Source organism: Aspergillus saccharolyticus (assembly GCF_003184585.1).
Source record: "Aspergillus saccharolyticus JOP 1030-1 unplaced genomic scaffold BP01scaffold_1, whole genome shotgun sequence".
NCBI lineage: Eukaryota > Fungi > Ascomycota > Eurotiomycetes > Eurotiales > Aspergillaceae > Aspergillus > Aspergillus saccharolyticus.
The window spans coordinates 1,298,653-1,319,341 of NW_020290611.1; the positions used below are offsets into that span (position 1 = coordinate 1,298,653).

Sequence of the window (20,689 nt, forward strand, 5' to 3'; positions counted from 1 at the left end):
AAGAGAAAAGAAGACTTTCGGCACTTGACCTTCCCAATCGTGTCTTGCCCGGTCTGCGAATCCATTCTTACGACCGATAATTACTAGTAACAACTTGGGGGCTCGGGGGACCTATTTCTAGGGCTTGCCTGCTAATACATATTGCGGCCGACAAAAACCACCCACCGGCCCCCCATTATGATGCTGATTATACCCAGAAGTGAACTAAAAAGTCATCTCACGCACGGCCCATCCAGGCAGACAAGCAAAGTTTCAGGCCCCAGTTGCAATTCTGTCGTTCACACTTCGTGTTGGCTCGTCCGATCATGACCAGCCCCAGACACGGTCCGAACGTCTGGCTGCTCCCCCTCCTTAGCCTATGGCAGTTCCAGGTCGAACGACCTACTTAAGCCATGGTGCGGCTCATTGGCTGCCTTCGAGGCTTCGATTTCCCTCCAGCAAGATAATGGCTCCGTAAAATATCTTCAGTACTCTGTCCTTCGACGCCCTGTTTTGAGAGAGATTTGGGCTCCTTCACCCTCCGGCCTGGTGCCAGTACTTCGATGCTGGGTGGATCAATGACAAAAAATGCGACTTATTCCATGCAGCCATGAGAAAAAGATCGACGATTACTGAGCCCCGACGGCGAATCAGCATTGCAGATGTGAGGCAATATTAGTGCCCCTCGGGCGACATGGGCCGCCGCTCAACCATCCATCCCTCCCTCGACTCCGTACTCCGTACAGACGACTCTTCGATCGGTCGTTCCGGACCAGACCGGAAGATCGAGTTCGTGGGGAAGTGCATCCATGTTTTACTTTTTTTACTTTTGATTATAGGTGATCGGGCCTGACCCCTGCTCTACGAAAGCCACCGTCGCCTTTGTTCTGTAGGGGTGATCCTTGCGCAGGGTAAAAATGCTGACTGTCGTGGAGGTTATACAGCCACAAAGGGAGGAACGGGCAATCCGAAGAGCCATTATTCTACCCAAGGCATTGTAGAAGGGGTGAGACGAGAGGTGACATGGGCTGTCTTAGCGTGAAAGACGACGTATTCTGGTCAGCGACCAGCGTGGTTGCACGGAGTGGATGGAAGGCCTTTGGAATACGAAAGGGACAAGGGAGAAACACAACATTTGTTTCTGATTCTACCCCGGATTCCAAACCCAGATGATTCTCCGGTCTTGAAGGAAGCCTGTAGGTTCAAGGTAGCGAGCCATATGATGCTGGATGCGTCAACAATGCTGATGCTCGTCATATGCAGGGGCACAGCCCGACGCTTCTCCGGGGAAGACACGGCAGATGCTCCCCAGGCAGAGGGAAAGAAAGCCATGACAATCTCTTTGCCATTTATTTTGACTTCGATCTGGTTCCACCGCACAGCTGCTGACTCATCGGACGGCCACCTTTCGCCACCGCCTATCCCTCTAGATTACTGCCGCTTCGGAACTGGAGCCGATCTCAGTCTTGCCTTTGTTGCTGCTTCATTCCTCCTAACAACTCCTGGCTCACTGTTCAAAGCAGCAACGTTTCAGCTGGCCTGGATTGCTCTTCCTTACATCAATAAAAAAACGCGGTCACTCAAACCAGTCTTCTACACGAATTGCTTGGCCAACGACAGCTCTCCCCATCTTTCCTCTCAAGCTCATTACCATGGTGACAGACGTCGGCTACGTCGCCTCGCGCATCCTGAACCCAAATACCCCTCGGGATCCCAACTTCGATGAATTCTCCTTCATCTCATTCCTCCGCAGTGGCTACGGCTTCGGCCTAGCCAGCGACGTTCCCGAATGCAAGGCTTTCCACGAGGGCCACTGTCCGCTGGGGCCTGCCTGCCCAGACCGACACCCGACGCCTTCACGCATGACCACCTCAATGACAACCGCCTCGGGCGTGGCACCTTCCACAACCCACGGATCGCTCGTCTGCAAACACTTCCTCAAGGGCCTCTGCAAGAAGGGAATTAAGTGCGAGTACCTCCACGAATACAACCTGCGGCGCATGCCGGAATGCCAGTCCTTCTCGCGCTCCGGCTACTGTCCGAACGGCGATGATTGCCTCTACCAACACGTCCGGGAGGAAGCCCGGCTGCCGCCGTGTGAACACTACGATCGGGGCTTCTGCGAGCTGGGCCCGCTGTGCGCCAAACGCCATGTGCGCCGCCGGCTCTGTCCGTTCTACTTGGCAGGATTCTGTCCGGAGGGGAAAAACTGCACGGATGCGCACCCCCGGTGGGTGGAGAACCTGCCGCGCCCCACGATGCGCGTGGAGAAGACAGAGGAGGATCTGGAGCGCGAACGGGCTTTAATACGCGAAGAACAGGAGAAGGAGAAGGAACGGGAGCGTGAATGGCGCAATGAACGAGGTCGCGGTGGAGGTTTTATGCGGGGCCGGTTCCGCGGCCGTGGGCGTGGTGGCTAGAGCAATTAATGCAGGATCGAATGTGTGAGATTGAAGATACCCAGCTGTGTTTTTTGTTTATGGTTTGATGTGGCTTACGCAAAGCGCGCATCACATGTATGTATAATACTATGCGAATATGAAGAGGCAAAGATTAGCTTGCAAATAAGATTTGCTGATGGGCTGACTGCGTGCTGGACCGAGCGAAGGTCTAACGCTGCCGCTCTTCATGCGCAGTGGCGTGGACACATGAAATCTGATGATATTCGTCTTGACTCGACCAGATACTGTTTCGCACGTGACATTTCATGTTACCTGGAAAAATACAACGGGTCTTCTCCGCTTGTCAAATGATCCTTGGCATAGATACTAACACCTCGGGGGCCCGAAATGAATTCACAGGATGTATCATAAGTTCATCGTAGTCAATTAACAAAGTCCAACAATAATCTTCAACCCTTAGGAAAGTCCTTAATTTTTCCACTCAAGCTGCCATGATGATCGTTCACTCATGTGCCACGCACCAACCTCCAACCCATCAGCACTATAATCCGCTTGACTGCCCAAGCCAAAACCTGTCCAAGGTCAATAGCACGCGCGGCACCGCAGAAGCTATCCCAGAACATCAGATGAGCCTCAATCCAGTCAGAAAGCACCATGGTGACAACGACAATCATGTCATACTGGCGGCCCTAACGTAGTTTAGCAAGTCAGTCCGATTACAGGGATGGAGATCAATCTTACCTCAGCTTCATCAACGGCTTCCAATACCCTGAAGAAACCATCCATAGGCCCTGTCTGATCGGTAAGCGGCTGCTCAGCCGATAGACAGGTGTTGAATAGGGACGAGGGCGCTCCGGACTCCTTCCCGCCTAGGCCCCGGCGTGTAACTTCGCTCAATGAGCAGAATTCGTGGGCCGCCCGCTCTCCCAATGCACTGAGATGTAAAAATAGGATATTTCGGTCGAAATAGGCCGTCGGTTTTGGATAGTCAGCGCTATGCTCACAGACGAGACTCAAGGCTTAAATGCTGAAGCTGGCGTCTGACTTATGCTTCCAAGATCCGGTCTCGTCCAGCTTCATCAACGGCAACGTATTCTCCCTAGCCAGAGGTGTCTCTTCTAACGGTGGCTGAACGATCAATATGCTCTGGAACTGGCAGGCGATGGTAGCCTTACTTGCGGCTAGTTTGCCTGATTTGCTACATCCCAGTTGGTTAGAGTTGGAAGACCAGGTCGCCTGCGAATCCAGCTGATAGCCGGATGCTTCGAGCGTGTATGGTTCTGATTAGAAAGGAGCGGTGCTGGCGGCCATCTTCCATCCCGGAGAGATGCACCGCCTGCAGCGGGAGATCGTCGCGGTGGGGGATGCCAACCGGCGCCCGGACTGGGAGCACAGAGACCGCATTCTCGGGGTAATGGCGTTCGTCTATGAGGCGCTACGGTGGGACGCCTTCTCGCCGCTGGGGGCGCCACGCGCCATAAACAGAGATATCGAGTACAACGGCTACGTGCTGCCAGAGAGGCGGGCGATGCTGGTGCTAAACCAGTGGGCCATGGCCCACGTTGAGAAGGTCTATGATGATCCTTTCACGTTCCGCCCGCAGCGCTGGATAGACAATCCCAACCTACCCCCATGTCCTTTTCGGCTTTGCGTTTTGAAAATGGCAAGAAGGTGGAGCTGGATCTGTACGAGCTGATGCAACCCCGTAGCGGAGGATCGGCCTTCAGTCAAGACCCATCTTTTCGGCGTCGGTGGTGATCCGAAGTGAGGAGTAACTAGCGCAACAGCTCCGGCTTTAGGAACGTGGGAATGAATCTGGCAGGGCTCGCCATTTCCCCACCGGCTCATGTCCACCAATGTCTGCCTCAGGCTTAAAGGCTCGTTTGCTGTTCCGTTATGGTCGCCTTCGTCTCCTGGCTCTATCCCCAGGCAACCTTGACGCCCGCGATCATGAAACACCGACATCCGGCCAAACCCGCTTGGCATCACACTCTGGACTTTCGGATGAGAAACTGCGCTCAGCGGCCTTATCGGTTGGGTAATGTTGTAGTGCTGTGACTTGCAGCAAGGCATTCAAAAAAATAGTACTACTGAGTACCTACTCATAGTACCTCCTCACCTCCTGCGTATCCCGAAAAGGGATATGGGTGCAGGAAATCCAGACTGGAGTAACACTAATGGCTGATTAACAGATTAACAATACGGGCATTCAACACAACTCCACCGGGTGGTGCGCAGACGGAATCTAGACGCGATTTGTCACCGTCCCGTAAGATGGCTCTGCAGTTGGTGAGTGGCTGCTTTTGCTCTCTTCAGCTCCACTCACCCCACTATATCTGTTCTACACCAATCAATAACCATCGGGCTCAGGGTCTGTCATTGATTACGGATGCTTGCCAAAGCAACAATTCACACTGGACTGGAATGGCGAATTACTACCATTCAACATAATGGAAGAGGGGATTACCATCCTCGACATATAATAATTGCGCCTGCTCTTGCCCCCCTTTCCACTGCTTCCCTCTGTTTCTCAGACCTAGATTCCTCCAAAGACCGTTTTCTGCCATCCTTTCAGAACCCAATTCATACTCCACCAGTCACCATGGCTCCCAAGGTTGCTATCGTCTTCGTATGTGTTCCCTTCATTCTCAATGGCATGGCCCTCGTCTCGTCCTGTTTGTTGACACTTCGCTCTGGAAGAGATGGTCGCTGACACTTGACTATGCAGTACTCGATGTACGGCCACATCCTCAAGTTGGCCGAGGCCGAGAAGAAGGGTATTGAGGCCGCTGGCGGTTCCGCCGACATCTACCAGTAAGTTCTATGCTGAACAATCGATCGTGTAGTCAGCGGCTAACACAACTACCTAATTTAGGGTTGCTGAGACTCTCCCCGAGGAAGTTCTGGCCAAGATGCACGCTCCTCCCAAGTCTAGCTACCCCCTCGTTGAGCCACAGACTCTTCTTGAGTACGATGCTGTCCTCTTCGGTATCCCCACTCGCTACGGTAACTTCCCTGCCCAGTGGAAGACTTTCTGGGACAAGACCGGTGGAATTTGGGCCACTGGTGGCTACTGGGGCAAGTATGCCGGTCTCTTCGTCTCCACCGGTACTCAGGGTGGTGGTCAGGAGTCCACGGCTCTTGCTTCCATGAGCACCCTCGCTCATCACGGTTTCATCTATGTTCCTCTCGGCTTCAAGACCGTCTTCGGCCAGCTGTCCAACCTCAACGAGGTTCACGGTGGCAGCGCCTGGGGTGCCGGCACTTTCGCCGTAAGTTACCAAAGTCCTACATAGCGTGCATAAATTCCTGTACATCCACTAATCTCCCCATCTAGGGCCCCGACGGATCTCGCCAGCCTTCCGCTCTCGAGCTCGAGGTTGCTGAGGCTCAGGGCAAGGCCTTCTACGAGCACGTCGCCAAGCACAACTTCGCTTGACTACATGGTAGCGAGCAGACCCAGTCGGAGTCGCCTGCTGCCGCTCAATCACAGCCACAGCAGAAAACCGAGACGGAGAAGCCCGCGCCTCCCCCCGCAAAGAATGAACAAAGCACCCAGGGAGCAGCAACCCGGGAGGAGAAGAGCAAGGAGGGACCTTGTGGCTTGCCCAAGAAGTGTATCATCCAGTAGGGAAACTTTTGCTTGAAAATGCTGACCGGTCTTGTTTTCTTTAACTGGCTTGCTTTTGTTTCTGTTTCGGTTGGTAAGGCGTTGGTTTTTGCCCGAAGGGTCCATAAGTACATAATATGCGTGATACACAGACGTCGATCAACATATAGAATGAATGATAAAATAATTTAGTTACTGTGAATGCAAGGCATTGGCTGTTAAGTTGGAACGTAGCATAACTACGGACTACTTGTGTATGTACATTCACTGAGGAAAACATGGTCAAAGCGGTGAGGGGCAGCAGGTTGGTTCCGGCAGCCGATGACGATAGAGCTTCGCTGCCTTCTTCTTCGCCCGCTGGAGAGCTCTCATTCATTCTCCGACTATCGTCCTCTTTCTCTCCGCTCAATCTCCAGCCTCGGTCTTTTTTCCCGCACACCTCTAACATGACCTTATGAATACGATGAAGCCGTGAAATTGAAAATCTGTGAAACCAATAACGCTATATCCTAAATCGTCTCATTTCTCTCCCCCAGCTCCTCTTCCGCCATCATGGCCTCCCGGTCGGTCATTTTGAGGTTCGAGAGCCGCAACGGCCAGTTTCGGCTGACAGTCAGCCCTCAAGATCTGTTTCCCGCTCTGCAGGAGAAGGTGAAGAGTCCAGTCGGAGACTGATATCATAAGAATCAAGGGACTAACTCGAACCCGCCCTAGATAATCGAGCATCTGCCTCCCAAGACAGACCCCGCATCTATCGTTCTCTCCAACAAGCCCATAGGTACTGGTGGCGAAGAAAGGCTGCTGAACACCCTTAGTGGGGTGGCGATCGAACGAGTTGGTCTCAAGTGAGTTCGCATCGAATACCTGTGCAGCACGTTAGCTAGACTCGACTACCGAGTGCAGCGGCTAACCGCTCCTCCGCTGGAATTAATCAGACACGGAGACAAGCTTTTCCTTGGGTACAATGAGACACAAGGACAGCAAAATGGCGCGATTAACGGTTCCTCTGCCATCCCCGAATCATCACGTCGCCTAAACGGAGCACCTGTTCCCCAGAACGATACCGTCACATTCCGCCCGCCTCCACCGACTTCCCCAACCACAGTGATAAAGAACCCATGGGATGTGGTACAACAATCGCCGCTCGACAATGCACTGGATAAGAAGGATGGCAAGATTCATAGGCCCCGCGATATGAAAATGTGCCGCCATGGTCCCAAGGGCATGTGTGACTATTGCATGCCACTTGAACCATACGACCCCAAATACCTTGCTGAGAAGAAGATAAAGCATCTCTCCTTCCACTCATACCTACGAAAACTCAATGCTTCCACCAATAAAGCCGAGCTGAAGAGCTCTTTCATGCCTCCACTCAACGAACCCTATTATCGCGTCAGACGAGACTGTCCGTCCGGACACCCCCAATGGCCGGAGGGCATTTGCACCAAGTGTCAGCCAAGTGCCATTAGTCTACAGCCGCAAGAGTTCCGCATGGTCGACCATGTGGAATTCGCCCACTCTGAACTTGTCAATTCGTTGCTCAATTTCTGGCGTAAATCCGGGGCGCAGCGCTTGGGATTCTTATACGGGACGTATGAAGAATACGCGGAAGTCCCGCTGGGTGTCAAGGCTGTGGTGCAGGCAATCTACGAGCCGCCACAGGTAGATGAGGTCGACGGAGTCACGCTCCACGATTGGCCTAACGAGAAGGAGGTTGATGAGGTGGCGCGGCTCTGTGGTATGGAGAAAATTGGCGTGATTTTCACGGACTTGCTTGACGCAGGCGCTGGGGACGGCTCAGTGGTTTGCAAGCGGCACATTGATTCCTATTACCTATCATCTCTCGAAATTGCTTTCGCAGCACGCCTACAAGCGCAACACCCTAAGGCAACGAAATGGAGCCGGACAGGCCGTTTTGGATCCAACTTCGTCACCTGTGTCCTTAGTGGAGACGAAGAAGGAGCGATCACCGTTAGCGCATATCAGGCATCCGTCGCTGCCGTTGAAATGGTCCGCGCTGACATCGTTGAGCCGTCCGCTGAGCCGTCTGTGATGCTGGTTCAGTCCGAGGACGACGACGAACAGAACAAATCCCGATACATCCCCGAAGTCTTCTACCGCAAGATCAACGAATACGGCGTTAGTGCCCAGCAGAATGCCAAGCCGAGCTTCCCTGTGGAATATCTCCTTGTCACCTTGACACATGGTTTCCCGACTGAATCCTCCCCGCTTTTCACTGACAGCACATTTCCCATCGAGAACCGGGAGATCATCGGCGAAAGCCAAGAGTTGCGCGACGTTGCGAAGAAATTGGTCTCGCATGGCGATCCAGAGAAGGCAATCCGTTCCGTGTCAGATTTCCACCTGCTGTGCTTCTTGCACAACCTATCCACCTTCAGCAAAGTATGGCCTGCTACTATATTCATCTTACCTCAAAATATGGTGGCGATTTCAACTTTATGCTAACCTGGCATTCCTATCCTAGGACGAAGAAACCCTTCTCTGCCGCGTCGCAACGTCCCGCAACCCCGCTGATGGTATGCAGCTGATCAACACCCCCGGCTGGGCGACACTGGTTACAATTCTTCAGGAAAGTGGTGAGCGGCCCCCCAAGCGCCCCTGGCTGAGCACGGCCACACTGCCTCCATCATCGTCATCTTCTTCACAACCAGCTGGATCTGAGCTCCTTCTCCCCATGAGAAAAGCCGGACGACGCCCCTTTCCCTCTGCTTCTGCATCCTCCCGATCCGCCTCTCCCAAATCAGAAAGTGAACAGCTTGCTAAGAGGTTTAAGGGAGCTAGCCTAGAATGAGCGATTGGTTCTGGTTTCGATGTCGAACGGAGATGATGCCTTTCAACTTCGGTCTCACCGCAGTATGTATCCGCTGTGCCTGGTGCTGCTTTCCCTCCTTCCGCTCGACACGCTCCCGATTGTGCCCTCGTTCTCTCCAATCTGTTTCGAAAACGTCTGGTTTGTAGAGTAAAATCTGCAACGCAACCAACCTTCAGCATCCGCGCGCTGTTCGGTATTGATCCCATTTGGTTTGGGTTGATCGGCTTCGAGGGCAGGAAAGGACGAGGAATGGCCAAGCTGAGGGACGGATCGGCTCGGGTATTTTGGGTTGTATTATATTAGGTGATAGACCGGAGGGGTGCCTCGGGTTGCGTGATATAATGCTCCGCCTCTAGAATATGATTCCAAGCAACACAACGTTCAGCTCCATCGACATACGCTCGTCTTCCATAACAGTCATGGCATACCTACCTAGCATAGCCGGCAATCCTCTACAGGGGGGAGCTCGACGTAGTAAGAACTAATTACACAAGTACGATTGATCTGGAAAGCTGGTCACAATAAATTTCTTGGGAAGCTGCGATGCAAACCCGCTAAAACTCGAACTTCTTATGACAAAGGCGGGGAAATCACAACGCGTATTTCCGATGGATTCCCTTTCGATATTTCTTGGATTCAGTGATTCAAACCAGCAGAGAAAAACAAAAGGCACCACCGCAGATGATTTTCCATTATCGCAAATTAAAAGATATCATACAGCATAAGAATGTCAAGAAGTTGTGTCGTAAGATCATGATGGCCCAATTTGTGAGACTGCAACAAATGCAAGAACGTAATATCGAGAAGGAGCCAGTATCGAGGGAAAAAAAAAAAAAGTATTGACGGATACACACCTTTGCGAGAGAACGTGAGAACTGAGAAGCCCTGCCTCCATGGAAACATGCGAGATGGTAGAAAAGGGATTAAGGCCGGTAGAAGTGAGCGTTGGAATTAAAATTCCCTCGACTCTGTCTCAAGCAGCTCACCCAGTCTCTTCTCAAGTAGTCTTCTTCCCTCGACCGTCTTCCACACCTCGTGCGGTGCCCCGCTGACTATATCCCAGTTCTTCAAGTTCTTGGTGATTTTGGTCAAGTCCTCCTGCGTCTGCGCCCATTTGTGGCTCCTCCGGACCTCCACACCCGAGCTGACGACAACCAACGGCGTTTCAGACATCTGAATATGACGGGCGGTCTGGACTTCTGAGGCGGTCATAGACTTGGCGACAAGATTTTCTTGGAGCTTGGCCTTGATGTATTTGCCTGTCTGGTAGGCACTGCGGCCGTAGACGCGGTCCTCGCGGGTGCGGCCCTTGAACAGAGCGCCGGCGATGCGGTCGAGGCCTAGCGGCGAGAGCACCCCTTGGAGCCAGAGGCCAAAGCCGCGACCGGGTGAGCCGAGCTTGGGAAGATAGTCTTCATGAGCGGTATCGATGAGCAGGATGCCGGTTACCTCGATCAGGTGTCGGCTGGCGAAAATGCGACTGTAGATTCCACCGGCACCGGCGGAGACAAGAACCCAGGGTCCCTCTTCGCCCGCCAGGGCGAGCGCCTCAGAGAGGGCGTCGGCGGCCATGCCAGCAGAGAAGGGGGAGGGTGCGTTGTCAGACCAGGCAAAGCCTGGGCGATCCCAGTAGCAGTAGCGAGGGACCAGACCGCTTTGGTAAGCATTATCAATGAATGGTTGGAGAGTATGCTCGACCGGACCTTCACCACCCTCGATAAGGACAGTGGGGACGTCGTTGAGGTATTGGGTTGTTGCGTTCGGGCTGCCAACACAGTGGAGGTGGACTTCGTAGTTGTTGCTATTGACAAGATATCTCTTGCCTGGCGCAGCGAGAGAGGCGTCGCGGGCGCGCAAAATCAGCGTAGCAGTAAAGAGGATAGAAACGATCCCAAAAATAGCCATGAAGATTGTCTGAAGCAGGACAGCGATCCATTCGCGCAGAGGGCGGCGGCTCTCAGGACGGCCTGTGAGACGTTCCTCCTCTTCGCGCTTACCCCATTCTACAGCTCGATTCTGGAAGATGCTGTAAAGGGCGATGAAGGTGGCCCACACCACGGAGGCAACACCTACCCAGCCCTCTTCGACTCGAATGCGAGGTACCGCCAGGGTGAGAATCATGTCGATGCAGAGAAATACCCCAATGATGATACCCCAGATAGTCATCGGCTTGGACGGTACAGCGAAAAAAAGCAGGCTGATAACAAGGTAACCAGTGGTGAGGGTTGTATAGGCGAAGCTGAAGAAGCCAGACCCGCGACTGTGCATCATGGGAGGACTGACGAACAAAGAGACAAGAAGGAAGGTCCACCATATGAAGCTCAGGGCCAGGAAGAGCGAGGATAAGCCGCGAAGCGCACGGATGCTCCAGAGGTTGTACGGGGAGACCTGGAATTGGCTACTATGAGCAAAACCCTCTACTGCATTGGCTCATTATGGGTTACTAAATCAAGTGAAATGGACACTCACAGCAGGGTCATCCGGACTCAGATAGGCTGGAGGATCGCGCGGCAAAAGTCGCGAGCGTTCTGTGGGTTCTGGATGGTGCGTGTCGTCTCCTTCATTGTCTACCCTCTCCTGACTATGGGCATCATCATTCCGCCCAAGTTTGAGTGAAGGCATGGCGATATAGTGAGCCGCTCAGGGTCAGGTTCCGCTGTGACTAACTTAATGGGGGACAAGAGGGGTTATATTCACGTCCACGGATGAAATGTGGAAAAGAAGAGTGATCAAGAAGCGATTGAAAGATGTAGGAAATTGATGCATGGCAGGCAAGGGAAGGCAATGAAGATCGTGGCATCTCGATAGCTTGACGTCACAGGGAACAATGGGGAAAAATCCCGTGATTTTCCTCCAGAAGCCATGCCACCTTCTGACGTCATGCAGAGTTCATGCCAGTTCTCACCGCTACCTCTAACAAAGCTGATCCCTGGTCGAGGGAACTACTGTGTATTATCGTTGCAGTGGAAGAGAATGCAAACGAGGGCGAGAGAGAGAGAGAGATCGGACGATTTGTGAGAGAAGATGGAAGAGATGATGGTGAGATTAAGCAAAGGCGGGGGAGAAGAGACAATCAGGTGATCCTTCATCTCCTTGTCTCGAGTCAATTGGAGTAATGAGCAAGTGTAATTGACTACATTAATAACATTCTACGAGTATCTCGGATCAGATCAGATCAGATCAGATCGATTCTTTGCCACACAGTATATTATTCGAACCGATATAGTTAGTCTCCACCGGGAAATACTTGAAACAGAGTGAATTGATACGTGCAGTGACCCCGCCGGTGCTCGCTGGCAGTGGCTTCTTTGGCAATGCAACTACCAGGGATCATTTGATGCATCAGAACAATACCAATGACCCCGAGTCAATTAATCTAAGTAGAACAATAGCTCGGAATTATCAACGTGCGCCTATCTCCACCCACAACTTTTCTGCCTTTTGCCGGCCGCTCGACCTCTCCACAATCCACTCCACCGCATGATCCACTCTGCCGTCAGTTGCTGCTGGGCAATATATCCTGGTCTTACTTAGTCGAGCCTTGACAAAAAAATAACAATCCCAACAAAGGCACACCCCCCGATACAAACTCAGTCATCTTCATGAGCGAATTGCAGAAGTCCTTTGCCAAATCCAAATTGGCCAACAAGCTTTCGCGCCGGACCCCCCCTGACGCCCTGTCCGCGTCTCCATCCTCTCCCATGTATTCACTCAACGAGGAACAGGGAGAGTCCAGCCACGATGAGGAGTATTCTTCAGCATCATCCACTGGCACCATCATTCCTTCTCCTAGCCGAAATCTATTTGCCAGACCCAACGGCGGTCGCGGGTAAGCATATACTCATGCCCTCATCATCCCCACAAAGGCAGCATTCGGACACAGAATTGACACCTCTTCAGATCCTCCCAAACAAGCCTGAGCTGGACCGACTTCTTCACTCAAGACCTACATCTCACCCAGGTCGACTCCAGCACCAAGACTCGCATCACCCACCATGTCTATCTCACGCCCCCTGCCGACTCCGGCGGTCCGCTCTTCGTCATGCACCACGGTGCCGGTTCCTCAGGGCTTTCTTTCGCTGCGTGCGCCGAGGAGATCCGCAAGCTCCTCCCCAAAGCAGGCATTCTATCTCTCGATGCTCGTCACCACGGTAGCACAGAGGTGACGACCTGCACCAACGAGGGGAAGGCCGACGAACCAGCCGCCCAAGAAGACTCATCGGCTCTTGATCTCAGCCTTGAGACGCTCAATCGGGATCTCGTTTTTGTGGTCCGCGAGACCCAGCGCAAGATGGGATGGGACCAGCTTCCGGATTTGGTTCTCGTTGGACACAGTCTAGGAGGAGCTGTGATCACCGACGTCGCCAAGTCAGGCGACTTGGGGTCCAAAGTGTTGGCCTATGCGGTCCTCGATGTTGTAGAGGGTACGTAAACGTTCCTTACGAATGCCTCACTCACTACTTCTGTTCTTCCTCCCAAAGCAGGTAAAAGGGTGTACAAAGGAAATGAAACTAACAATCTGACCCCCTCAAACCCAGGCTCCGCGATGGATGCCCTCCAAAGCATGGAAACATACCTCCTAACCCGCCCCTCCCGCTTCCCTTCCATCGCATCCGGCATAGAATGGCAGTGAGTCAAAGCCCTCTTCCACTTTCAATTGTCACCATCTATGAAACTCCTGAAACCAATCCACCGGGGATGGCTAAACCCAATTACAAGCACCCGCTCCCGTACAATCCGCAACAAAACCTCCGCCCGTATCTCCGTTCCTTCGCTGCTCTACGAACAATCCCCGCCCACAGACCCCACCAAACCCTGGATCTGGCGCACCAATCTGTCCGCGACCAAACCGTTCTGGGAGAATTGGTTCATTGGCCTGAGCCGGAAGTTCCTCGATGCGCGCGGCGGCAAACTACTCTTGTTGGCGGGCACCGATCGACTGGATAAGGAGTTGATGATTGGACAAATGCAAGGTGAAATGCCCTCAGTCTCCCTTTGCCTTCGCCTTCCGGGTCCTCCCCGTTGCGATGATGTAAGATTGCGATCGAGGGTTTGGGCTGGGATTCAACAAGTCTTAGAACTTACCCTTAAACTGATACGGGCCTTAGGCAAATACCAATTGCAGGTTCTTCCGGAAGCGGGTCATTTCATTCAGGAGGACCAGCCGGCAAAGACGGCGCAGATCCTGGTGGACTTCTACAAGAGGAATGATCGAAGTGCGTTGGTGCTGCCGCCGAAGGTGGCCGACCTGCAGGCCCAGGCGGCCATGAAGAAGGGAGATGGGGTGGGGATGGGCTTTGCGGCTGGGAGCATGAAGAGGGTGTGAAGGTTTTTCAGTGCTAGACTATATATGCCTTGAACATTCTATCGATATGTGTACGAGTGTACGTGCGACATGGCCGTGGAAAAAAAGGAGTACAGATACAATGAATCCTGTAATATCTCGAGGTAATTGTTTCCCTTTCCGCAAGTTCTCAACCAAACTTCAAGAAAGAAAATGCATTCTGCCAAATAAACACCAAAAGCCGCCGGCCATCTGTTCGCATTTCCCATCCAGGACGCCGCCCAATTCATCCAACCAATTCACTAACGAACACGTATGGCAATGCAAGCCGGGAGGAGACAGATCATCTCGACGGAAGAGCAAAAGAAGGTGATGATATAAGAAACAGAAAAGAAAAGAGAAACGGGTATCTGGCGCCACTGTGCATGCAATCCACTCCACCCATCCCCTCCGTCGCCCTCTCTCAAGGAAGATAAGCACCTCCAGCGATGATCAAGTTCATATTTGTGAACTTGACCTTGTATACAGGGCTCTTCTTCGTCGGGAACGCACTGATCTGATCAGGCGTGACCACCACGTCCTTGCCCTTCTTCTTACTGCCCATACCGGGTCCGACGGAGCTGGAGGCTTGCGCGCTGGCCGCAGGGGGATTGCCGCCATCGACTTTGGTCCCTGCACCACCCTCGCCAACAACCCGACCATGCGACGGATCTTGCGCAGGACCAGCAACGTCCCAGACACGAACCGTACCGTCAGCACCGCCAGACACTAGGATATTGGATTCAACACTCCAGCTGAGCGACCAAATGCCACCCTTGCCATGGCCGCGCATGCGCTTGAGAAGTCGTCCTGGGGCTAGATCCCAAAGAAGAATCGATCCATGGTCATCGGCTGATGCGAGAAGCTTTCCGTCGCGGCTACATGAGAGAGCTGTGATGTTCCCTGTGTGGCCGGTGAACATACGAACAGCGTTGCCCGTAGTCACGGCCCACATGCGTACCGTGTGATCAGAGCTGCCAGTAAAGATATATGCCGAGTTGGGGTGGAAGCAGACGCAGTCAACATCCTGGTCGTGTCCGACAAAGATACGTTGTTGGCGGATGTGGTCTGTGACCCACAGGCGAGCTGTCTTATCATGGCCACCAGACACGAAATAGTGGCCGAAGGGGCCCCATTGAAGATCCCAAACAGGTTGGTCATGGCCCTTGTATACTACCATGCATTGCCAAAGATCCAAGGACCAGAGACGGATTGTTTTGTCGGCTGAGGAAGAGAGCAACCAACGGGCGTTGGTCGGCGCAATAGCATTGTCGGCACGTGTGATGGAAGGCGCAAATGCCACAGAATAGACTGGTCCAGCATGGCCAATCAGACGACGAGAGTTTGATGGGACATCATCCACATTGTCGTAGGTCGATTGAATCTTCTTGCCATCCATGCTCCAGACCCGAATATAAGACTCTTGCATACCAGCTGCGACGAGCATGAGGTCATCAGAAAAATCCAGGCAGTTGACGCTGTAAGAAGTCAGCCAGGAACAGTCATAACAAGTACAATGATGATAATTACTCACCCGTCGTAAGTATTGTGAAATGTAAACATGCAGACGCTGACGGCAGGCCCGACTCCTCCGGTCCTGCCTTCTATCCTAAACCTGTCGCGGTTCTCTTTGACCTTCTGGACCTCGATTGCGACATCTCGGGCGGTCGACGGGGGATACGGAATATCAGCGCGAGTAGGGGCTTCTTCGTCGTCCTCTTTCTTGATCATCTGCTCGAACTCTTGTATCAGAGTATTTTGCCCTGGGCCGGGAGGGTGCTTGGCATCCTCGTCCGCGAGCTCGCCCCGTACATCAGTCTCCAGCGTCGACTCAAGTGGTAGCTTTCCCAGTTTCAGTCTTGGCAAAGTCCCGGCCATGTTTGGATTATCCCCGGTATAGGCGGATCCGGGGTGGTGACCAGGAATACCCTCATCTTCGCTGGGAAAGGTTTGTGTGCCATCACTTTGACCGAGCATTGCGGCGAAGCTGAATCGGTCGTCAGAAGTGCGCTCTTTCGTGATGATGGTACAGTAACTGCTGAGGATCGCCGTCATATCAGATCCACCTTCTTTCTGCTTGCTCTCTAGGAACTGCATGAGGTTGGAAAACGCCGGATTGCTCAGAACCAAGCGGTACTTGTTTGTTCTATACAGCTTGGCGGTAGCGTTGTCCTGAACATGTTCGGGGAGACTGATAGGCTCGAGTGCGCGGACGTCTTCTGTGTGTTCCGGCAAGAAGAGGTTCTTGTTCATATCAAAAAATTGTTTCGCCTCTTGAGGCTTGAATGAGGACACCATGTTGATAAACGTGTAGACAAAGAGCGGCCATAGCACACGCCTGAGCTCAGGCTGTTCAACAACGTAAGTATTACCCGATTACAGGTCCTGATATGATGGGCAAACCTTGTACAGATCCAAATTGTCCTCAACCCAGACCTTGAGCAAATCTGTGACAATATTAGCCGCCGAGGACTATCCATAATATATGAGACGAACTCACCGAATCCAAGTCGATACTTTGGACGCGCATCTTCTCCAAGAGGGGGCATAGGCGGCCGGCCATCGATCTCTTGATGCGCCGACTCTATGCGCAGCATAGCCTCTGTGCGACTATAGCCTTTCTTGGCTAAGTAATCAATGACCTGTTTTTCATTCGTTGTCATTAGTAATCGACGAAGCACCAAGCACGACCCGTGTTTCAAATGCAATGACGGCTGTGGCAGGACAACAGGAGCTTTCGCTGTCGAGGGGGCAGCAATGCCTGAAGCTCAAAAGACATCCAGAGCCATGCGTTCACCAATGACTCTGGCCCCTCTGCGCCCAAACAAAAGCCGCACCCAAACAGCGAGCAAGCTTTAGCGGCTTCAAGACATCTTCATTGCTGCGACATCTGCAAGTGCACAATGACATGCCTGGACCCGCATATCAACCCCTCCTCCGCACGAATCATCTCCCGCAGCACGGAAGCACAACACCCCAGAAACGGGAGATGTAAACATACTATTTGATTGAGATTCTGCTGCGACATAGGCCCCCCCGGCGGCGGCGGCGGTGGAGCAGGTGGACCAGGCGTCACAGGGCCGGTGTTGGTCATGGGTTGCTGAGGAGGCATCGACATCCCACCTGGACCGGGCCCCATACTTCCACTTCGCGGAGCTGGGCTCGGGGCCCCGCCTGGCGCAGACATGGCTGCTGAACGGTGGACAGGGTAATTTGACGGGGCAAATAACTCCTTCCTGTTGGCTGGAGAAGGAGGTCCAGGACAGGGGAAGAATAATAAGCGATGACGCTCACAGAAGCAGCAAAGAGAGGAAGGAAAACCGACACGCGGACGGGGGGGAACGCGGTTCGAGATGCGATTCAATCCGGAGGTTTTGCGAAGTCCGCAAGCTCAAGGACGCTATCCCTTGTATGTACTAGTGTGTGGCTGGCCGTGTGTTATCACGTGATGATACGCTCTTCCAATGGATGACTGAGCCATCCATGAGACGATCACTCTTTAATAATGGTTTACTGCGACCTCACTCGTGCATCATTCTGTCTACAACATCATGGCCGAGACAGGAAATAGTTCCAAGTCTCCAGATCAAGTCTTTACTTCAGCAGACCGCATACGGCAGCTCAACGAGATTGACAAGGTGAGCTAGATGCCATCTCAAGAAGCTCAAGCTTCCCGTCAATGGACATGCGCATCACACCTTCAGATGGGATTCAAATCCTTTACTGCCATATGTCTCACATTAGACTGAAACATCACTAATTCAAGCTGTATGAAGGATGTCGCTAAACTCATTCACTCCGCCGGCCTGGCAATTCAAGCTCTCACCAACACCCGAACTACCGATTCCCCTCAAGAGGACAATTCCTTAGCCTCCCACAAGACACGATTCAAAGAAGCAACATCGCAGTACTTTGCCCTTCTCTCATCTATTGATGTCCGTCTGCGACGACAGGTGTACGCGTTTGAGGAAGCTGGAATTCTTGCGCCGGAGACGGCGGCGACGGCGACAAACCCCCGAACAGGCGAGTTGGCGGGAGCCGCTGCGGCAGCTGCGGCAGCCTCGTCGAACCCATTGGACATTAGTTGGCTCAACAGCCGGAAGGACACAGTCGGAAAGGACAAGGAGGCGGAGCTGTGGGCTGCAGCAAGGGAATTTGCCGAGCAGCTCACCCTGCACAAGCCTTCGTCAGCACTTGCGGGGCAGGAAGCGAAGCCGGAGGATGAACGGGAGGACATGGATGTGGATTGAGAGAGCAGTTGGAAGAAGGAATACTTGCGTACCTGAGCTCAAACATGATCGACCGATTGACTATTGCATAGTGGTGTCGATGGTGGGAGAAATGTCGGTGGCCATCGAGCGGACGATGGCTTGCTGGAAAGACACGAATTTATGATACCCAAGCTTATATATGCAATTCTTTTGAAATTGCAAGACAGTTACTTTGGCATGACCGAACTAACGTAAGACCTCTACAACGAAAGAATAAACACAATAGAGAGCCATATTTAAGTTATAATCGGATCCCCAGGAGCCTTAGACTACATACAATCCAGTGAACAGCAAACTCGCAGGATAAACGGTCAAACGTCTAAATGACGACAGATAGAAACATTCTTTCGCTCTTACAAAACCCAGGTAAACATTTACATCACCGCTGCATGGATCTGATCATCTCAGCGTGATTAGCCCGCTCCTTGTTCGCCTCAGTCAAGGACGAAAGACCTGCAACATGTCAGTAAGATCGTATCGTGCTTTCTTCACAGCAGAGCAGCTTACTACGCAGTTCACCCACAACATCCTTAGCCTTGCCGAAGTATACCTCCTCTACAAGGATCTTGAGTTAGCCGTTATCCTGTACAAGCAGGAATGCTCCTACCGGTGAAAGGTGCGGAAAACATACGCAGCAGGTTCCTCATCTTCAACTCCATATCCTCCACAAGCCGACCAACATTTGCAACGTGGCTTGCGTCTGACTCAACAGGTAGATCGACCTCCACCTGGCGGGTCATGTTCCCGCTGAGGTCCATCTCTCCCAGCGCTTCGGACTCATTCGCCAGGTGAAGAATGACCGTACTGGTCAATTTGTAGTGAGACATGCGAGCCCGATCGGTGGCCTCGAAGACGTGGATGCTGTCCCACTCGCCTGCGCTCTTCGCACCAGGGGTTACTCCTGTAATCGAACCACGTCGCATTAGCACCAAAAACACAACCATCACATGCCACTTCGTGCTGCCAAGCCCTAGCAAGCCTCTGGCTTGCCAAGTAGCATGGATAAACGGAGTACAACACACCTTTCTTTAAGAGAATGACACCCGCGAACCCGTCGTCCAGATCCCAGAAGTAGACGCTCCCCACGCCGCCCTCGTAGTAAAGCTCCCGGTACACATCAAAGGCCTCGTTGGCAGCGACCTCAAGCTTTCTCACCCGCTCACTAGGCACGGTTCCGTCATCGAGCGGAGGGTCGAATTCATTGCTCCAGGGTGACCGGTAGCTATCGCCATCGCGATTGTAGTCGCAGAGCAGGTAATCCCGGTTCGTCTTGGGGCAGCGGCGGACTTCCAACGGTTGATCTACAGAAGACAAAAGATCCTCAGTCAGGTCGGGAACAATGGTGGTAATGGCCTGCAGATTCTGCTTGGTGTCGCGGGGGTTGAGGCGCCGGAGGAGATCCCTGGAAGCAGCACGATGGTTGTTAGCGGGATGCTGCAAGCGGGGTTGCACGGCGAGGGGTTGGTCTTTGCCGATGGGGGGTTATGGGAGGGAAGAGCTGAAATGTTAAGAAAGGAGCCTGAACGATGCATACTTACAGCGCACTATCGTATTGCGCGTCAGCCATGTTTATGAGGAGTTGGTGAGGATAAATGCTGCTGTGTTTAGGTTGCTGTTTACTTTCGTACTCCGTATTACCTTCCTCTTCGGCCCGGGGGCTGGACAGCGGATTACTGTAAGCGGTGTACATAGCTGGTTCAGAGAAAGTGGGTCGATTAAGGCTTCCCCTCCCCTTATCAACGGAGTATACAACAACCTCCTAACATAACGATACATGCCTTTCAAATATAGGAACTTCTGGGAAGCAATGCTCAAATTAGCTCCGCTTGAGCCTAGCTCCCACAATTAACTCTCTAGGAAGTGCAATACAAAGCAGTGCCACTATATATCTGAGAGTTCTGGCCAGAGAAAGGTGTGGATTCTACCTGAATTGCACCTAGAGCACCGCACTGAGAGAAGTCTCCATCAACGTCACCACAAGCTCGTGATCGCACTGAGACGTATTTGTGAGCTCAGACGGTCTCTAACACTCAGTGATATTAGCTACCGGACGGTCTTCAGCCGCCTTGAGAGGACCTTATTCAACACTCGTCCAGAACACGACACCACAACCGTTTATACCCCGCGAAGCACGTATTGACGTACGTTCTTCCACACCCTTTACCCACTTCGCGCTGATGCTGTTCGAACCAGCTTTCAGATTTATCTTTGGTCTAACTCAAAAGCCTCCACTTCTGATCTACTAGTCAAATACGTTGCGTCCAGACAAGA

At 52.7% G+C, this 20,689-nt stretch overlaps 10 protein-coding genes across 10 annotated transcripts; 6 read left to right on the forward strand and 4 right to left on the reverse strand.

Moving 5' to 3' along the window:
* The first annotated feature begins 1,265 nt into the window (after positions 1-1,265).
* On the forward strand, positions 1,266-2,725 carry yth1 (cleavage polyadenylation factor RNA-binding subunit YTH1). The gene has a single exon (XM_025570360.1). The coding sequence runs from the start codon at positions 1,632-1,634 to the stop codon at positions 2,397-2,399; it is 768 nt and encodes a 255-aa protein (XP_025435970.1). The 5' UTR covers positions 1,266-1,631; the 3' UTR covers positions 2,400-2,725.
* Positions 2,726-2,815: 90 nt separating this feature from the next.
* On the reverse strand, positions 2,816-4,454 carry BP01DRAFT_420083 (uncharacterized protein; the record flags this gene model as incomplete). Its single annotated transcript, XM_025579440.1, has 4 exons — positions 2,816-3,070; positions 3,123-3,315; positions 3,427-3,661; positions 4,010-4,454. The coding sequence occupies 4 exons, from the start codon at positions 4,452-4,454 to the stop codon at positions 2,888-2,890; spliced, it is 1,056 nt and encodes a 351-aa protein (XP_025435971.1). The 3' UTR covers positions 2,816-2,887.
* A 158-nt stretch (positions 4,455-4,612) lies between these two features.
* BP01DRAFT_11069 (uncharacterized protein) lies at positions 4,613-5,160 on the forward strand. The gene has a single exon (XM_025570317.1). It carries the CDS (start codon positions 4,771-4,773, stop codon positions 5,092-5,094), a length of 324 nt encoding a protein of 107 aa, XP_025435972.1. The 5' UTR covers positions 4,613-4,770; the 3' UTR covers positions 5,095-5,160.
* Positions 5,017-6,189, forward strand: pst2 (putative NADH-quinone oxidoreductase Pst2). The gene is made up of 3 exons (XM_025572408.1): positions 5,017-5,195; positions 5,257-5,653; positions 5,719-6,189. The coding sequence occupies exons 1-3, from the start codon at positions 5,104-5,106 to the stop codon at positions 5,818-5,820; spliced, it is 591 nt and encodes a 196-aa protein (XP_025435973.1). The 5' UTR covers positions 5,017-5,103; the 3' UTR covers positions 5,821-6,189.
* A 164-nt stretch (positions 6,190-6,353) lies between these two features.
* npl4 (nuclear protein localization protein 4) lies at positions 6,354-9,195 on the forward strand. The gene is made up of 5 exons (XM_025573963.1): positions 6,354-6,642; positions 6,706-6,836; positions 6,927-8,394; positions 8,477-8,588; positions 8,786-9,195. The coding sequence occupies exons 1-5, from the start codon at positions 6,544-6,546 to the stop codon at positions 8,791-8,793; spliced, it is 1,818 nt and encodes a 605-aa protein (XP_025435974.1). The 5' UTR covers positions 6,354-6,543; the 3' UTR covers positions 8,794-9,195.
* A 113-nt stretch (positions 9,196-9,308) lies between these two features.
* BP01DRAFT_310229 (uncharacterized protein) lies at positions 9,309-11,446 on the reverse strand (the record flags this gene model as incomplete). Its single annotated transcript, XM_025572409.1, has 2 exons — positions 9,309-11,212; positions 11,294-11,446. 2 exons carry the CDS (start codon positions 11,444-11,446, stop codon positions 9,776-9,778), a joined length of 1,590 nt encoding a protein of 529 aa, XP_025435975.1. The 3' UTR covers positions 9,309-9,775.
* Positions 11,447-12,086: 640 nt separating this feature from the next.
* On the forward strand, positions 12,087-14,264 carry ppe1 (putative ribosomal protein/carboxylic ester hydrolase (Ppe1)). Its single transcript, XM_025572410.1, has 5 exons — positions 12,087-12,653; positions 12,725-13,248; positions 13,363-13,453; positions 13,544-13,797; positions 13,933-14,264. The coding sequence occupies exons 1-5, from the start codon at positions 12,427-12,429 to the stop codon at positions 14,148-14,150; spliced, it is 1,314 nt and encodes a 437-aa protein (XP_025435976.1). The 5' UTR covers positions 12,087-12,426; the 3' UTR covers positions 14,151-14,264.
* BP01DRAFT_352526 (putative transcription initiation factor TFIID subunit) lies at positions 14,256-17,477 on the reverse strand. The gene is made up of 5 exons (XM_025573964.1): positions 17,149-17,477; positions 16,648-16,789; positions 16,551-16,594; positions 15,682-16,496; positions 14,256-15,625 (listed from the first exon to the last, which is right to left on the reverse strand). The coding sequence occupies exons 1-5, from the start codon at positions 17,257-17,259 to the stop codon at positions 14,572-14,574; spliced, it is 2,166 nt and encodes a 721-aa protein (XP_025435977.1). The 5' UTR covers positions 17,260-17,477; the 3' UTR covers positions 14,256-14,571.
* Positions 17,478-17,655: 178 nt separating this feature from the next.
* Positions 17,656-18,594, forward strand: BP01DRAFT_352527 (mediator of RNA polymerase II transcription subunit 11). The gene is made up of 2 exons (XM_025573965.1): positions 17,656-17,785; positions 17,924-18,594. The coding sequence occupies exons 1-2, from the start codon at positions 17,699-17,701 to the stop codon at positions 18,395-18,397; spliced, it is 561 nt and encodes a 186-aa protein (XP_025435978.1). The 5' UTR covers positions 17,656-17,698; the 3' UTR covers positions 18,398-18,594.
* Positions 18,595-18,645: 51 nt separating this feature from the next.
* On the reverse strand, positions 18,646-20,073 carry cap2 (F-actin-capping protein subunit beta). Its single transcript, XM_025573966.1, has 5 exons — positions 19,957-20,073; positions 19,441-19,820; positions 19,050-19,319; positions 18,926-18,973; positions 18,646-18,871 (listed from the first exon to the last, which is right to left on the reverse strand). The coding sequence occupies exons 1-5, from the start codon at positions 19,983-19,985 to the stop codon at positions 18,798-18,800; spliced, it is 801 nt and encodes a 266-aa protein (XP_025435979.1). The 5' UTR covers positions 19,986-20,073; the 3' UTR covers positions 18,646-18,797.
* Between the last annotated feature and the right edge of the window lie 616 nt (positions 20,074-20,689).

Excerpts from the sequence above, each read along its gene's own strand:
- yth1 (XM_025570360.1), top strand. The coding sequence starts at position 1,632 with ATGGTGACAGACGTCGGCTACGTCGCCTCGCGCATCCTGAACCCAAAT.
- BP01DRAFT_11069 (XM_025570317.1), top strand. The coding sequence starts at position 4,771 with ATGCTTGCCAAAGCAACAATTCACACTGGACTGGAATGGCGAATTACT.
- pst2 (XM_025572408.1), top strand. The coding sequence starts at position 5,104 with ATGCAGTACTCGATGTACGGCCACATCCTCAAGTTGGCCGAGGCCGAG. Across the intron at positions 5,196-5,256 it reads GGTTCCGCCGACATCTACCA|GGTTGCTGAGACTCTCCCCG; the intron begins GTAAGTTCTATG and ends TACCTAATTTAG. Across the intron at positions 5,654-5,718 it reads GGGGTGCCGGCACTTTCGCC|GGCCCCGACGGATCTCGCCA; the intron begins GTAAGTTACCAA and ends CTCCCCATCTAG.
- npl4 (XM_025573963.1), top strand. The coding sequence starts at position 6,544 with ATGGCCTCCCGGTCGGTCATTTTGAGGTTCGAGAGCCGCAACGGCCAG. Across the intron at positions 6,643-6,705 it reads TTCCCGCTCTGCAGGAGAAG|ATAATCGAGCATCTGCCTCC; the intron begins GTGAAGAGTCCA and ends AACCCGCCCTAG. Across the intron at positions 8,395-8,476 it reads ACCTATCCACCTTCAGCAAA|GACGAAGAAACCCTTCTCTG; the intron begins GTATGGCCTGCT and ends TTCCTATCCTAG.
- ppe1 (XM_025572410.1), top strand. The coding sequence starts at position 12,427 with ATGAGCGAATTGCAGAAGTCCTTTGCCAAATCCAAATTGGCCAACAAG. Across the intron at positions 13,249-13,362 it reads GGTCCTCGATGTTGTAGAGG|GCTCCGCGATGGATGCCCTC; the intron begins GTACGTAAACGT and ends CCTCAAACCCAG. Across the intron at positions 13,454-13,543 it reads GCATCCGGCATAGAATGGCA|CACCCGCTCCCGTACAATCC; the intron begins GTGAGTCAAAGC and ends CCCAATTACAAG.
- BP01DRAFT_352526 (XM_025573964.1), bottom strand. The coding sequence starts at position 17,259 with ATGCCTCCTCAGCAACCCATGACCAACACCGGCCCTGTGACGCCTGGT. Across the intron at positions 16,790-17,148 it reads AGCAGAATCTCAATCAAATA|GTCATTGATTACTTAGCCAA; the intron begins GTATGTTTACAT and ends AATGAAAAACAG. Across the intron at positions 16,595-16,647 it reads AAAGTATCGACTTGGATTCG|ATTTGCTCAAGGTCTGGGTT; the intron begins GTGAGTTCGTCT and ends ATATTGTCACAG.
- BP01DRAFT_352527 (XM_025573965.1), top strand. The coding sequence starts at position 17,699 with ATGGCCGAGACAGGAAATAGTTCCAAGTCTCCAGATCAAGTCTTTACT. Across the intron at positions 17,786-17,923 it reads AGCTCAACGAGATTGACAAG|GATGTCGCTAAACTCATTCA; the intron begins GTGAGCTAGATG and ends AGCTGTATGAAG.
- cap2 (XM_025573966.1), bottom strand. The coding sequence starts at position 19,985 with ATGGCTGACGCGCAATACGATAGTGCGCT. Across the intron at positions 19,821-19,956 it reads GCGCAATACGATAGTGCGCT|GGATCTCCTCCGGCGCCTCA; the intron begins GTAAGTATGCAT and ends TGCTGCTTCCAG. Across the intron at positions 19,320-19,440 it reads TGTCATTCTCTTAAAGAAAG|GAGTAACCCCTGGTGCGAAG; the intron begins GTGTGTTGTACT and ends GTTCGATTACAG.